The 16991-nt window shown below is 41.1% G+C and overlaps 1 protein-coding gene across 1 annotated transcript in view; it reads right to left on the reverse strand.

Annotated features, from left to right (window-relative positions):
- Positions 1-9715: 9715 nt before the first annotated feature.
- Positions 9716-16991, reverse strand: part of RAPGEF4 (Rap guanine nucleotide exchange factor 4) — a 234095-nt gene continuing 226819 nt past the window's right edge. Inside the window, exons 27-28 of the mRNA XM_068543910.1 lie at positions 13427-13481; positions 9716-10511 (exon numbers count right to left, since the gene is read on the reverse strand). Of these exons, the coding sequence (XP_068400011.1) occupies positions 10384-10511; positions 13427-13481 (183 nt within the window). The 3' untranslated portion in view covers positions 9716-10383. The remainder of the gene's footprint in view (positions 10512-13426; positions 13482-16991) is intronic.

Raw genomic sequence — 16991 nt, forward strand, 5'->3', positions numbered from 1 at the left:
TTCCATTCTCTCACTTTCATTTTGTATGTGTCCCTAGATCTGAAGTGGGTCTCTTGTAGACAACATATAAAGACAAGACGAAGGGTTTTGTTTTTGTATCCATTCAGCCAGTCAGTGTCTTTTCGTTGGAGCATTTAATCTGTTTATGTTTAAAGTCATTATTGATATGTATGTTCTAATTATTGTCCTTTTGTTAATTGTTTTGGATTTGTTTTTGTAGGTGTTTTTTTCTTCCTTTTCTCTTTTCTTCTCTTGTGATTTGTTGGCTAACTTTAGTGTTGTGTTTGGATTCCTTTTTCTTTTTTTGTGTGTATCTGTTGTATTTTTTGGTTTGTGGTTACCATCAGGTTTTGATATAGCAGTCTATATGTAGACAAGATTGTTTTAAGTTTCTGGTCTGTTAATTTCCAATATCCTGCGCTTGTGCTCTCCTCTTCTCACAATTGCTGGTTTTGATATCATATTTGTGTGCAGATGATTTCCTACATTTACTATATGTTTGCCTTTACTGGTGAGCTTTTCCATTCATAATTTTCTTGTTTCTAGTTGTGGCCTTTTCTTTTCTGCCTAGAGAAGTTCCTTTAGCATTTGTTGCAAACTGGGCTGGTGGTGCTTGTCTAGCTTTTGCTCATCTGTAAAGCATTTGATTTCTCCATTAAATCTGAACCAAGAGCCTTGCTGGGTAGAGTGTTCTTGGTGGTAGGTTCCCTTTCATCACTTTAAATATGTCCTGCCACTGCCATCTGGCCTGCAGAGTTTCTGCCTAGAAATCAGCTGATAACCTTTTGGGAATTCCCTTGTATGCTATTTGTTGCTTTTCCTTTGTTGCTTTTAATATTTTTTCTTTGTCTTTAATTTTTGTCAATTTGATTAGTATGTGTCTCCACGTGTTCCTCTTTGGGTATATCCTGCCTCGGACTCTCTGCACTTCCTGGACTTGGGTGACTGTTTCCTTTCCCATATTAAGGAAGTTTTCAGCTACTTTCCCTTCAAATATTTTCTCAGGTCCTCTCTTTTTCTCTTCTCCTTCTTGGACCCCTATAATGCAAATGTTGGTGCATTTAATGTTGTCCCAGAAGTCTCTTAGACTGTCCTCATTTCTTTTCATTCTTTTTTCTTTATTCTGTTCCATGGAAGTGATTGCCACCATCTGTCTTCCAGTTTACTAATCCATTCTTCTGCCTCAGTTATTCTGCTATTGATTCCTTCTAGTGTATTTTTCATTTCAGTTATTGTATTGTTCATCTCTGTTTGTTCTTTAGTTCTTCTAGGTCTTTGTCAAACATTTCTTGTATCTCAGTCTGTGCCTCCATCCTTTTTCCAAGGTCTTGGATCATCTTTACTATCATTACTCTGAATTCTTTTTCAGGCAGATTGCCTATCTCTGTCTTCACTTCACTTAGTTGTTCTTTTGGGGTTTCATCTTGTTCCTTCATCTGGGACATATTCCTCCGGTGTCTCATTTTGTCTAACTTTCTGGGTTTTCTGTTCTGCAGGCTGCAGGTTGTAATTCTTCTTGCTTCTGCTGTCTGCCCCCTGGTGGATGAGACTAAGAGGCTTGTGCAGGCTCTCTGGTGGGAGGCACCAGTTCCTGCCCACTGGGGGGTGGAGCTGGGTCTTGTCCCTCTGAGCAGGGCCGTGTCAAGGGGTATGTTTAGCGGGCTGCTGTGTCCTCAGGAAGACTTTTAAGCAGCCTATCTGCTGATGGGTGGGGCTGTGTTCCTGCCCTGTTGGTTGTTTGACCTGAGGTGTCTCACCACTGGAGCCTATAGGCTGTGGGTGGGGCCAGGTCTTGGCGGCCTCCAGGAGGGCTCACACCAGTGAGTACTCCCCAGAGCTACTGCCGCCAGTGTCTTTGTCCCTGCAGTGAGCCACAGCTGCCCTCCCACCTCTGCAGGTAGACCTGGCCCAGTCTCTTACAAGGTCACTGCTTTTTTCCCTGGGTCCTGATGCACACGAGACCTTTGTGTGCCCTCCAAGAGTGGAGTTTCTCTTTCCCACAGTCCTGTGGAATTCCTGCGATCAAACCCTGCTGGCCTTCAAAGGCAGATTCTCTAGGGGGCTTCTCCCATTGACGGACCCCCAGCTGGGGAGCCTGACGTGGGGCTCAGAACTTTCACTCCTGTGGGAGATCCTCTGTGGTATAATTATTTTCCAGTTTGTGGGTCGCCCACGTGGCAGGTATGCGATTTGATTTTATCGTGGTTGCTCCCCTCTTACCATCTTGTTGTGGCTTCTTCTTTGTCTTTGGATGTAGGTTTTCTTTTTTGGTAGGTTCCAGCATTTTTTTGTTCGTTGGTTGTTCAGCAGTTAGTTGTGATTGTGGTGTTTTCATAAGAAGAGGTGAGCTCATGTCCTTCTACTCTGCCATCTTGTCTCCATCTTTTGATGTCCTCTTTTACATCATCATGTTTATCCTTTTGCTGTTCATTGTAGTTATAATTGCTTTCACAATTAAATTTTTTTTGTTTTTTTAGAAATCTACTGACTTATTTAAGTGATATACTTTCCTATTTAAGTGTTATACTTTTCTATTGTGATTTTCTCTTTCCTATTGATTCTTCTTTTCTATTTAGAGAAGACTTTTCAGTATTTTTTTTTTTAGGATAGGCTTAGTGTTACTGTATTCTTTTAGTTTTTGTTTGTCTGAGAAATTCTTTATCTCTCCCTCTATTCTAAATGACAACCTTGCTGGGTAGAATATCCTAGGTTGCAGGTTTTTTCCTTTCAGGACTTTGAATATATCTTGTCACTCCCTCTGGCCTGTGAAGTTTCTGTAGAGAAAGCAGCTGATAGCCTTATGGGGGTTCTCTTGTGACTCTTTGCTTTCTCTTGCTGCCTTTAGAATCCTCTGTCTTTAACTTTTGCCATTTTAATTATGCTATGTCTTGGTGTAGGTCTGTTTGGGTTCATCTTGTTTGGGACCCTCTGTGCTTCCTGTACCTGGATATGTTTCCTTCTTTAGGTTCAGGAAGTTTTCAATCATAATTTCTTCAAATATGTTTTCTTTTTTTAAAATTTTTATTTATTTATTTATTTATTTTTGGTTGCATTGGGTCTTTGTTGCCGCACGCGGGCTTTCTCTAGTTGCAGTGCGCGGGCTTTTCATTGCGGTGGCTTCTCCTGCTGTGGAGCACGGGCTCTAGGCATGCAGGCTTCAGTAGTTGGGCCATGTGGGCTCAGTAGGTGTGGCTCACAGGCTCAGTAGGTGTGGCTCACGGGCTCTAGAGTGCAGGCTCAGTAGTTGTGGCACACAGGCCCAGTTGCTCTGCGGCATGTGAGATCTTCCCAGACCAGGGCTTGAACCCGTGTCCCTTGCATTTGGTAGGTGGATTCTTAACCACTGCACCACCAGGGAAGCCCCAGATATGATTTCTATCTATTTTTCTTTTTCTTCTCCTTCTGGGATCCCTATTATGTATAGACTGGCTCGCTCTAAATTATCCCATAGGTCTTGCATATTGCTTTTTTTTTTCCACTTGCTTTTCTGTCTGTTGTTTTGATTGGGTAATTTCCATTAATCTATTTTCCAGATCATTTATTCTTTCTCCTGTGTTATTTAGCTTGCTATTTATTGCCTTTAGCTCAGTTTTTGTCTTGGCAAATGAATTTTCATTGGCTCCTCTTTATAGTCTCTAGTTCCTTGTTACAGTGATTTGCATTTCTTTTTTCTTTCCTTTTTTTTTTTTTTGGCCACAATGTGCAGCTTGTGGGATCTCAGTTCCCTGAGCAGGGATTGAACCCAGGCCACAGCAGTGAAAGTGCCGAATCATAATCACTAGACCACCAGGGAACTCCTTGAATTTCTATTGATAGCCTTTTTAAATTCCTTTAGTATTTTTATTACTTCCTTTTTAAACCTGGGGTCTAGTAGACTGGAGAGGTCTGTTTCATTGTTTGTTCTTTCAGGGGAATTCTTTTGTTCTTTTAACTGGGAGTAATTCCTCTGCTTTTTCATTTTACTTAGCTTTCTCTGAATTTAGGAGAAACAGTTATCTACCATGGTCTTGAAGGGCCATTTTTATGTGGGAGTGTCCATGTGTAAGTCTAATATTTTTGGTGTGAGGGTTGTTTCTGGTATGGGTGTCTGCCATATCTTTCCTCAATGTGTGCTGGCTGTTATCCCCTTGTTAGGGTGTGTGATTGCTGTTGTGGTGACCAGAGGCTGCTCTGGATGTTGAATGGGGCTTCCTCTTTGCTCTGGGGTTGTCACATCCCTGTGGGCGTCAGGGTCTCCTCCCCCAGTTGTTGGAGTAGAAGCCCTCAGATCCGTTTCAGAGCTGTGGTGTGAGGTAGGCATTACTGGAGCACTCCTGCTGGGAGAGGAGGCACTGAGTATTCCTCCGCAGGAGCTGTCCATGTGGAAGTGCGCTCTATGGTGTCATTTGTCACGTGTCGTGTGGGCTCACAAAGTACACTGTTGTTGGCACTGCCCTCGGCATTGCCTCAACCCTGGGAATGCAGTAAATAAGTCTGGGTGTCCCTCAGGCACTGTGCTCACAAAGCGTCCAGCCCAGACCCACTGGTCTGGTACCCAGACCTGCTGTAGTCATGCACCTGGACACACAGTGGGAACTATAGTAATCAGCTCACGTGCCAGCCCTGTCTCCTCGTGAGTGAACCCACAAAGCCCGCTGCTACTAATGCTGGACCCACCCCCGCCATGGGAGCACCAGCAATCTGCTTGGATATCCTGCAAGCGCTGAGCTTACAGAGCTACTGGAGGGGTAAATCCCAGGAATTCGCACAGTGGTGGGGAATTGGCTCAGATTTCAGACCCACCTCCGTGTGTGCGCAATCCACAGGTGCTTGCATGCTCCCAGGGCTCAGAGGCAGAGCCGCGCCAGCTGTGAGCATGCTAAGAATGGGGCTGCTATGGTGGGACCCCACCCCTCCTTTCATATGCAGCTTAACAATGGGGTTTTTTTGGCAGACCTAGGCTCCATCCTGTGCACAGCCCTCGTTGTGGCCTGGACCACACTCCAGTCCCTCTGGGCTGTCTCTGTGCAGCCAACCCTAGTCCTCTCCCCAGGTCTGCAAAAGGACAACATTGTATGGTTCCACTTAGATGACGTAACTTCCAGATCCGTAAGAGTGAAGCAGTAGTTTGCAGGGGCTGGGGGGAGGGGGAAGTGGAGAGTTATTATGTAATAGGTAGTTTCAGTTTAGGTTGATGAAAAGTTTTGGAGATGGATAGCAGTGATGGTTACACAACAGTGTGAATGTACTTCATGCCACTGAACTGTGTACTCAAAAATGGTCAGAATGGTATATTTATGTTATGTGTATTTTACCACAACAGAAAATTAAAAAGTGGCCCAGTGCAGACCAAGTCAGGAGGAAGAAGGGTGTTTGACTCTGTGTGGGTTCTGGGTCTACCACTGCTCTTTAATATTTGCCATTATGCACAATTCCCTCTGCCCTACCTTTTAAGCCTGCGTAATTAATTAAGGAATTAGGTTTGACACATGTGGCATCCACCGTGAGGTATCATAAAGCAATGGCCCTGCCCTATAAGGGCTGCCATTAGAAATGCAACCCCCTGCCGTAAGCACTTCCGGCTTCCTACTGCTCCTTAAAAAGGCCTTGCACGGCTTTGCACACTCTGAGCCCATCTTAGGGCTCCAGCACACCTTGAAGCCTGCTCACCCTTGCTCTCTCTGCTCTTTCACAGTGAGCTTTCCACCTTCAGTTCTTCGTGCCGCCAAGGTTGTTTCCTCCTTAGAACATATTCTCTCCTCTCTTTGCTTAGTTAGCATTTTCATCCTTCAGAGTTCGGGTCAACTGTTCCTGCACAGAAAACATTTCCTCACCTCAGATCAGATTAAATCCTCTTATTACATGTTCTGGCAACCCCACATCCTTTTTTGGAAGTGATTTTATATTTGTTTGTTTGTTTATTTGATTACTCTTCTTCCCCAATAGGTGATAAGCTCTAGGAGAACAGGGACCCTCTAGCTTTTCTCACATTGAATCCTGAGCTCCTAGAGGGCCTGGCACTCACTCATAAGCCCCTCAATCATTATTGGCTAATGAATGAATGAATAGAAAGATAACTAATAATATCAAACTAAGTCAAAGATTCTTCTCCAGTTTATAAGTCATTGATGCTGTGACCTGCCCATCGAATACCACATTCTTCTCCATGTAAGACACATAGAGAAAATTAAGATTATTCCACAGCAAGAGATGTAATACATTTTAGATTGACAGCAAAAGGAAAGCTATTCAAGGTAGGGGTTCATTTTTATAACACTGCATATTCTATGTTGATTTTTCCAAAAAAATTATAAGCACAATTTGAAACCAGAATGACACTTCTTTTAATTTTCTCACACTGGTAGTTATTGATCCTCATTCATATTTCAGAGGAAATACCATTGAATTCAGGAGAAATCGATTTAACCTGCGTGGCATTCAAAAATTGCTGGAAAAGCTTAGCTCCTGTACACTGTGCCAGTGACCTTGCTAAGCAGGTATGTGAAACACTTAAATGTATAATTTTCTGCAGGTGCTTTTGGTAAAAACATTCTTCTTTCTTACGTCTTCCAGCAAACCTCATTATCCTTCTTATGACCCTGTAGGCATCTCATGTTCTCTTGGCTTGTTTGCAAGTTTAAAAATATTAACTGCATCTCCTGCTTCAGGAAGAGTTGTTTGGCTACTACTCTCCATTTTTACTGTGTGAATTCTTTTACTTCACCATTAGTACCTTGAATAATGGAGTTTAATGCATTTTCAAAGAAGCCATGGGCTTCCCTGGTGGCGCAGTGGTTGAGAATCTGCCTGCTAATGCAGGGGACACGGGTTCGAGCCCTGGTCTGGGAAGATCCCACATGCCACGGAGCAGCTGGGCCCGTGAGCCACAACTACTGAGCCTGCGCGTCTGGAGCCTGTGCCCCGCAACGGGAGGGGCCGCGATAGTGAAAGGCCCGCGCACCGCGATGAAGAGCGGTCCCCGCACCGCGATGAAGAGTGGCCCCCGCTTGCCGCAACTAGAGAAAGCCCTCGCACGAACCGAAGACCCAACACAGTCAAAAAATAAAATAAAATAAATAAATATATTAAAAAAAATTAAAAAAAAAAAAACCTCTCATTTAAAAAAAAAAAAAAAAAAAAAAAAAAAAAGAAGCCATACATGATTAAAAATCTCTTATCTTTATTAAGTAAAGCAATAGTTATTCTCATTTGGAAGACCAAGGGGAATATACATGGGAGAATATGTATTAATTTTGAATAATGTGGAAGCTATATTAAAATAAGGTCATAAGGGGTCAGTCACCATGGAGTTGGGGGAAAGGAGCTGTCATGTAGGATACCAGCTTTTAAGATAGGAGTAAGGAAGAGTAAACAAGAGCAAGGATGCCCAAGGGATAGGCTGTCAGCTTGATTTGTCAGCTTTTAAAATTTTCTAAGGAAAGGAAAACTACATAATGGTGGGAAACATATAAGGGAAACTTTGCAGCTGATATTGAGGTCTATGAGATAGTAAAATTCTGAAAAATAATGACTTCAATAAAATTTATTCAGTGACTTTTAAAAATTCTCTAGTAAATCCTAGGCTTTGTGTCCAACTCTGGATAGGAGGCATAACATTGCATAAAACACCACCCCTGTACCTGGGGACCTTGAATGATTACATAAATGAACACAGAAAGGCATTTGGCTGCCTTAGTGTTTCTCAAAGAGGCCTTTAACTGTGGATGTTAAAAGGGATTACAGGAACTTCTCTGGTGGCGCAGTGGTTAAGAATCCACCTGCGAATGCAGGGGACACGGGTTTGAGCCCTGGTCCGGGAAGATCCCACATGCCGCGGAGCAACTAAGCCCAAGTGCCGCAACTACTGACGCCGCACGCCTAGAGCCCGCGCTCTTCAGCAAGAGAAGCCACCGCAATGAGAAGCCCGCGCACTGCAACAAAGGGTAGCCCCCACTCACCGCAACTAGAGAAAGCCCCCACGCAGCAACAAAGACCCAACACAGCCAAAAATAAATAAACAAATAAATAAATAAATTTATAAAAGGGATTACAGCAGGACTTCTCAGAGCCTTGAATATGTTAATGAACACTGGGAATCATTTCTAAGGGGGTATATTATCGTTCCCAAATTTTTTGAAGATGTCATCTTGGTTTTGTGTTTTGCTCTGCAATTGTGCGTGTTTTGGGAGGAACAGCTTGTGAACTTATGAGATTTTTTTTTTATAACATCTTTATTGGAGTATAATTGCTTTACAGTGTTGTGTTAGTTTCTGCTGTATAACAAAGTGAATCAGCTCTATGTATACATGTATCCCCATATCCCCTCCCTCTTGCGCCTCCCTCCCACCCTCCCTATCCCACCCCTCTAGGTGGTCACAAAGCACCGAGCTGATCTCCCCGTGCGATGCAGCTGCTTCCAACTAGCTATCTGTTTTACATTTGGTAGTGTATATATGTCCATGCCACTCTCTCACTTTGTCCCAGCTTACCCTTCCCCCTCCCCGTGTCCTCAAGTCCATTCTCTACTGAACTTGTGAGATTATAGTCTGGAATACACTCTGGAAAATGCTGACATTAAAAAACAGACATGGGTCCGTAAATTAAATAATTTTGGAAATTTTTTCATCAAATAGTATGCCAATCGCTTAAATCACTGAGAAATTGTGTAGGACCCATAACAGGCAACTCTAAAATCTAGTGCCTCTTCGTAGCAGCAGTATTCCTAATAGCTGAAAAGTGGCAACCACCCAAATGTCCATTAATTGATAAATGGGCAAACAACATGTTATATATCCATATCATGGAATATTATTCAGCCATAAAAAGGAATGGAGTACTGATACCTGCTACAATGTGGATGGACCTTGAAAACATTGTGCTAAGTGAAAGAAACCAGACACAAAAGGCTCCATATTATATGATTCCATTTAAACAAAATGTCCGGAATAGGTAAATCCACAGAGACAGAAAGCAGATTAATGGTTTCCAAGGACTGGTGGGAGATGAAAATGAGGAGTGGCTGCTAATGGGTATGGGGTTTATTTAAGGGATAAGGAGAACATTCTGGAATTATATAGTGATGATGGTTGAACAATCTTATGAATACATTAAAAGCCACCAAATTGTACACTTTAAAAAGGTGACTTTTAGAGTATGTGAATTTTATTTCAATTAAAAGAAATCCAAGATCCCATCATGCCAAATGGTTATCTCTCCCATATTATAGGAATTGAGAACAACACACCTTTTCTTGTCACAATTATATTTAATGAAGATAGTAGCTGTTATTTACAGAAGATATACATACATACAATTCCTACACATTAAATGTAGCCTAATTGTGAAAACAGGAAAAAATGTACTCCAAAATTACATACTAAATAAAATAAATAAAAAGTAATTATTTGGCACAATATCTATCATGTAGCAAATAAATAACTCTATACCATTGATTGAATGAACTATTTACAATCTATTTGAAAGTGCAAAACAATTGCTGAAAATTAAGATATCTGTAATAACATTTAAGTCCAGAAAATATGTGGGTTTTTTTAATCAGTAACAATAATTAGCCAATAGTAAAGTTTTTTTTAATGCCCCGGAAAATAATTTTGAAAAATGTTTTCCGAATATTGTGCTCTTTTGAAATGTCATTTTTTTTTTTTAATCTTAACGCTAGCAATTTTAAGAACCTTGGAGTTTCTCAGTGGAATTCTTATATATGTACTCCTGATTTGTAAGTTTAAAAAAGTTACATTGTAAACATAAATATTATTCTATATGTCATTCAGAAATTACAGACCAGTCCTCCCTAAATTACATAAACAGCCAGAATGTTTTATAGTAACGTGGTCAGGTACAATTCCTTCAGAGGTAAGACTATGAAGATGGAAGAATATAGCCTCTAATTTGGAGTTACACGGATTCCTCAACACCTTCCAAAAACCCCATGCTCAAATCAAAATGTTGAGTTAGAAATTATGAAACTATACCACCAGTGATGCAGCCAAATAAATACCATTTGTAGCACATCTCATCCTGTAAACACTCCTAGAAAAAAATATCAGGAGCTTGATACTTCTCTTGACAATGATATTTCTACCATACTCTTCATGTTGGTCTTATTTTATGTTTCAGCAAAGAAGATGGCACAACTGGAAATAAAATATGGTGACTACAAACGGGGGATTCCTAAGCTAGTGGTGTGCAAGCTGTATGCAAGTCAAAGAATTTCTTCTTTTGTCATGACGCTGGTAAGCTGAATGCAGTACTGAGATGTCTCAGGATGGGTTTTTGCTTGTTTTATAGAATTCTCTAGTGACAATACAGTCAGTACTAGCATAAATGGCATTTTTGAAAGACTGTGGACTGGAGGCAAACCATTGTTCTGAGCACTTTAAATGTCTATGGTCGACGAGGCTCTAATCTGTGTGACATCTGTGATAAAGTTCTCTGGTTGTCAATCACATTTAATTGTCGTACATAACTCCGGACATCCTGATGGTTCTTATTAGCCTGAGCTGCATCAGGATCTGTTGAAAGAGAAAAGAGCAGGATTAGCATTGCATAATATATGCATATACGATACAGCTTTATTTACTCTAACTTTTACCTTTATCATGAATTCCTGGGTTCCATCAAGACCTTTCAACACGCTATATTCATTGAAATGTTTCTACTTGGATGTTCCATCTCCTCCCTCCCACCCTATTCTTCCCTGGAATCATATATTTTGATAATTTTCCTTTGCATTACATATTGTAAAAAAAAAAAAAAAGAAAAGGCAGCAAATAAAAGTGAAAGCATCACCTGACAGCCCCGGTTATACATTAAAATTGTTTGCCCTTGCCATCCCACCTGTGTCTCACACTCTGATCTCTGCTCCCTTTGATCCAGATGAGGACTAATGGCAAAAAGACATAGTTTTCATTAGCTCCTAACAAAAGCACTTAACACCTGGGCTGAACTGAAGCAAGCAAGTGAGACTAGTAAGTCCGACTCCCCTCATTACTCGCATACAATATACAGCATTATTGCATAGATTGTGTGTTCTTAGAGACTGTCCATACTCAGAAAAAAAAAGAAAAATCAACTCGGGCTGAAGGCATGACTTCTGCCAGACCTTCAATTCTCTGATGCGATTTGTTCCGAAATCCCAATTACCATTCTATTCTCATCCACTCCCCAAGGCACTCGAGCAGCAGAGCTATCTGAAGTTACCCAATTTCCCTAAAACTAGGCTGAAAGAAGAATCAAATGCTCAGATCCCTACACAGGGAATAGACATGAATGAGGAAGGCCATTTGACTGGAACTGGTGAACTGGTCCAGTGGTGAACTGGAAACACAGTTCCCTTCAGAAGTGACTACTCAGCTCTTGCATGCTGATGCCATGTGGGAATCTGCACCCTGAGTTGCCAGATCTTCCTATTTTTCTAGAGAAATGAGAAATCTGGATTTCTTCCCTGGGAATTCTTCCATTTTTGAATGGTGACATTATTTCACAATAAAAGGGAAAAAAAGCTCCGTTTAGATCCAACAGCTTGGCCATGGTCCATGGGTGGCCTCTGCCCCGTGGATCCCTGGTGTGGGACACTGGGAGTGGCCAAGCCAGCCTGGACTCTGGACCAGTGTTCTCTCCGCCATAGCACACTGCCTTCCGCAGTCCATCTGTTCTCTTTAGATCCACACACCACTCCCAAAGACAATTAGAATGCCATCTGCATGAGGGGCGAAGGGGAGTGCTGCAGGTCTGAACACAGAAAAGCAGAGAAAAGATACAAAGGCCCCCACTTGCTCTAAGAAGAAACTCATCAGTATAATTATCACATATAAATAATACCACAGTGTTTAATTTCCTCGCTTGTCACTGGCAGTGTACTCTACATTTACAATATACTGTAATTACATTGTCCATATTCCCACAATGTTTACGAATCTATTCTTATAGCTTTATCTATAGATTTTTTTGACTTCAGAGCTAAGCAGCTGTTGTTTACCAGCAGTTACTGATAACTTCAACAAATGCAGTGGAGATTTATATACATAAAATTTCCCCCCATGTCTCTAGGAGATATAGGAGAATGTAGGATTTACTTCCAAAGAAGTTTATAGAACAAAATATATTCTATCTTGCTTCTTCTCCGGTTCTTGGACCTCATGGAGAACCTTCTCAAGGCTTTGAACCCTCTTAGGCACACAGCATTTGCGTTTAATTTCAGGAATTTCCTAGAACCCCCTGAAGGGCCATGGATTCTAGGTTATAAACCTTTGTTGTGTAGACTGGCATCACTTATATATTCTCATACTCACTTGTATAACTGCCTTATGATCGTGTCTTTATACATATAGTAAATCACTAGATGAAGAGATAGGAGAGACTTTAATTCTGGCAGAATCCACATAAGATCAGTTGATGAGGTGCAAGGCTGCACCTTTTGGAAGGAAGTGGAGGCATAATCATTTGAATCAATTTTTTAAAGATCTTGCTCCCCAAGTCAAGACTATTTTTCCTAGATTTCCCCCTCCGGGCATTAAAAAATGAACGTTTAGCAGTTCTGGCATCCTGTGTTAGCAGACCCTCGCTTTGGGCCAGTCCTGTGCTAGGAAGAGCAAAGATAGCTCTGATGAATAAAACAAAAAGCGTTTAGTCTCTGAGCACTAGGTTTATTGGAGGGGATGGTACTGGTAGCCTCCCAGTCATGTCCATGTCAAATTATCATGTTAAGCTAATGAGTCCAATGACTTCACTGACTCATACAATGACGTTATTAGCACAAAACTTTACAGGGGCTACCTTCTCACTCCCAGACCAGCTGGAGGGAGCCAAAGCTCCAGCCCCTACCCAAAGTCCCAGTGCAGAGGAGGCCTGGCAGTGTGATCTGCTGCGATGATGCAACTTAACTCCCAGCAGTTTAAACTTGCTATTTATTATTAGTGACGGTTTTATATTAAAGCATTGTATTATACCAGTTTTTGTACAGATTTAAGAAAAGCACCTTAATTCACCTAGAAATACAATATGAATTCCTGCTTATGGGACCTTTTACAAATGTGTTTATAGACATTAATGCCTCCTCGCAACACCCCAAGAGACAATCAATATTATCTTTCCCAGTTTATAAACGACAGAATGAGTCATTACGAGTTGATGTGAGTTTCTCAACATGAAGCAGTGAGTCATAAAGAGAGTTGGTTAGAGGCAGGATTTGTTGGCAATCATGCCTTAGTTGTCTATCCATTCTGGAAAGAGCAGATGAATTCTCTAAGTTCATTCATAAAATAATATTCTTATGGTTATTTTAAATGCAAGGCCCCTATCCCATGGGATTCATGGTCCAAAGTGTCTCTGACACCATCAAATATTGTCCAGACTTCTAGAATGTCTCAGTAGCCTCACTGAAAAGGACTTAGCCACCAAGATCCATATTGCAGCAGCATTAACTTACTGAAGGGTTGGCTCCTGCAGTATCTCACCGTTCTGGCAGTGTTTGCAATCATGCGCTAAAAGGAATAAAAAGAAAAACTGAAATGCAGGTAAACTTAGTGTAGAATCCAAAAAAGAAAACAAACCATTATTTATTTCAGCAATACCTGGGACCACGAGAAACAGCAGGTTCTGAGATGTGGATTATCTGGAGGCAACTGGTTGACGTATAACCTGTTTAATCACTTGAAAGAGGCACCCACCCCCGCATGCCCCCCTCCCACACATACAAGGTATTTGTCAGGTGAGGAATACTAGTGGCATAACTCTCGTCTAATTGCTTGTTCCTCAAGATGTAAAAAGCAGGCTGTTGTTCCTGAGAATGGACCTTACTCCTCAGGACTAGTTTTTACCATCCTTTCTTGAGGTCACTGTGAATTTGCAAAAGAATTTGTAACTATTCTAGATCTGGAGAATGGTTAGCTTGTCAAGTTCCTCACAGTAAACAGGACTCAATAATGAGGTGTTTGATGATATTGACGGAACAATCATAGATATTCTATCGCCTCATTTTTCCTATACACTATGCATTATTAACCTTTCTCATCTTCCAGCAAAAGTGTGTGTTTTAATGTTCACCTTAATTATGTGATTCCCTCCCTCCTCCCTTCTTCATCCTTCCTGATTATAACACTAACACATGCATATTTTAGAATATCGTTTCAGACAGTAACTTCAGTTATATTTTGGTACATTTCCTTCTAATACTTTAAAAAATACATAAGCATGTTTTTCAAAAAATGGAAGTCATAACATACATATGTTTGTTTTGATCGGAATCTTCTCATATGGCATTATGACTCTTTTTCATGCCATTTGCATTTTAAAATCCTTTTTAAATAAGCAGGTATTCAGTCATGTGGATGGATCATAATTTATTTAACCTTTGTTAATTTTGTCATTAAGTGATCTCAATTTCTAAGTTTTGGTTGCCATAAAAACTTATAAGGAAACCTTTTGAACTGCACTCAACTTAGTTTAAAACAAAAAAAGAAAGAAGGAAAGAAATGAAGGACAAGAAACCTAAGGAAAAATATCAGTGAGACTGAAGCATGGTTTCTGAGCCACTACGTACATTTCTTGCTCATGGTATTTTAAGGGTAACTGTGTAACGTCTCAGGACACGGGGACCCCCAGTCTCTGTGTAACATCTCAGGACACTTTTGCTCTCAGGGCAGTCCCGCAGAGATGGTGGATTAATTCTAACACTAGCAGAAAATCGGTAAGGCTCCAGCCAGGAAAAGAGACTTTCTAATCTCTGAGTGGCTATTTAATTCCAGTCCTTGCTTTTTTCTCTCCTGGAACCTTGGCTTGCCAAAATATAGAAAATGGCTCTGAGAGAACTGATGTAGTGTTAAAACAAACAAACAAACAAAAAAACTTATTTGGCAGGGAAATTTTTTCATAGAAGAGTTGGAACTTTACAAATATATACAGGTGAACATTCATAATACCTCACTAAATACTACTGCTCTGAGGCCTCTGGCATGCGTGAAGTGACATCTGTCTGCACTGGGCAATTTCTCATACACAAAGAGGCACTTGGAAAAGTTAGAACTTCACTTTCATAAAGGTTCCTGCAAACCAGCACGTCCGTTGATCAGCATGAGAAATATATTACAAATACCTCCAAGAAAATGTAACATACAATGTATAATTAGCCTCTGATATATGGAGCCCTGAAATAAACAGTAACTACGATAATTTTCCTGCTAATTTACTTTAAGTTGTTTTTTCACTTCTCCAAAGGCTTTGCATCTGAAGGGCACAAGTATATTCCGTGTAGAATTATTGTAATTCTTCAGATATTGAATGGAGTGTAATTACTGAAAACCCTGGGAAATGCTGCCAGTATGCCCCTCCAAAGAATAATAAAACAATTAGCAGGGGTCAGAAACCTCTTCCTATACCATTTTGTAGGGAGTAATTGTTCTGCTTTTTAGTTCTGAAAGCTAAAACATTTCCTTCTGACTTTGGTTTTGGACTGCTCGTTACAGCTATACTCTGAGGCTTCATAATTTTTAGCTCATTATGCAGTTTAAAACGTGAGAACAATTGTTTCAATCAGTAATTTCCAGCTCTGGAGTTCATTCTACCTTTCTAAATCTTTGATTAATTTTAACAATGGTTTTAATTTTGACGTATCCCTTTTAATTGTACTCAAAGATAACTTCAGTTTAACTTTGCGATCCAAATCTGGCTTTGCAATGAGGCCCATTCTTTCCCTTTGAGGCGGCTGCACAATAATGTAATATGTAAACCCTCCGTAACAGCACCCGGACTCCGCTAGCACTGCTGGTCAGTGCAGTTACAGAATGCTTTCACAAGGCCAAAGAAGGGTTAACTTGATTTTTCTAACCCCACCCTCTTTTGCACCCACTGACACATGCAATATTTAATACGCTGCTAACAGCTACAAGGTGCTTTCCTGGGGCTGCAGAAGGAGACTTCAGAAGGCCCCTTCTTCATTTGTCTCCAGGGGCCTAAGGCCATCAAAGCCTGCCTACAAATAATGGCTCCCCACCGTTTAAAGGCATCAGCAACGAGGAGCTCATCACCTCCAAGGACAGCCCCTTGCAGTTTTAGACATGTATGACTACTGGACGTTTCTTTATCATTTTGAGTCCAAGTCCCTTTTCTTTTTTTTTTTTCCACATCGTTATTGGAGTATAATTGCTTTACAATGTTTTTTTTTTTTTAAAACATCTTTATTGAAGTATAATTGCTTTACAATGGTGTGTTAGTTTCTGCTTTATAACAAAGTGAATCAGCTACATGTATACCTGTGTCCCCATATCCCCTCCCTCTTGCGCCTCCCTCCCACCCTCCCTCCCTATCCCCCTTTGCTTTTCACCCCACTAATCCTAGTTCTGAGCTCTGGAGCCACAACACATGTGTTTAGTTCCGCTTTAACGGGACAGTTCTTCAAATACTTGAAGACAGCTATCACGGACATCTCTTCACCCCCGAGTCTTTTCTGGTTCAGCCTAAATTTTCCCACTTTCTTCAACAGTTTCTCGTAAGTTTCAGGTCTCTTGTGGATGGTCTCTAGCGCGGTGCCCTACACTAAGCAAATCATAGAGTGCAGAAGAAACACGATTTTCCTTCCTTGATCTAGATGATGCTACACATCGAAGTCCACGATTTAAAAAGAGCCACACTGCTGACATCTGAACTTATAGTGAATTAAACCTCTCAGCCCCCTTCACTGAGCTTCCTTCTCTAGAGATGCGCAGGTGGTTTCTTGGACCAAAGTGGAGGATTTTGCATTTATCTCCACTAAAAGCCATCCAGTTCGTCTTTCTATTCTTGCGCAGGCTTAAGCCTCACATGTCATTTCTGACAGCAGAGGACTGTTTATTCATTGCTGTTTCCAGTGAAGGTTGGCAGCAACTAAGGTTAAAAGACATAGGCTTTATTATCCAACTGCCACAGCAGGGATGAAGCCAAAAGTTATACCCTAGGCTTTGTGGCGCTGCCAGAGCAGGTTGGCCTGCCTGGAGCGGGCCAGGCAACTTTCCTACCAT

The sequence above is a fragment of the Eschrichtius robustus genome, chromosome 5 (assembly GCF_028021215.1).
Source record: "Eschrichtius robustus isolate mEscRob2 chromosome 5, mEscRob2.pri, whole genome shotgun sequence".
In the NCBI taxonomy this organism is placed as follows: domain Eukaryota; kingdom Metazoa; phylum Chordata; class Mammalia; order Artiodactyla; family Eschrichtiidae; genus Eschrichtius; species Eschrichtius robustus.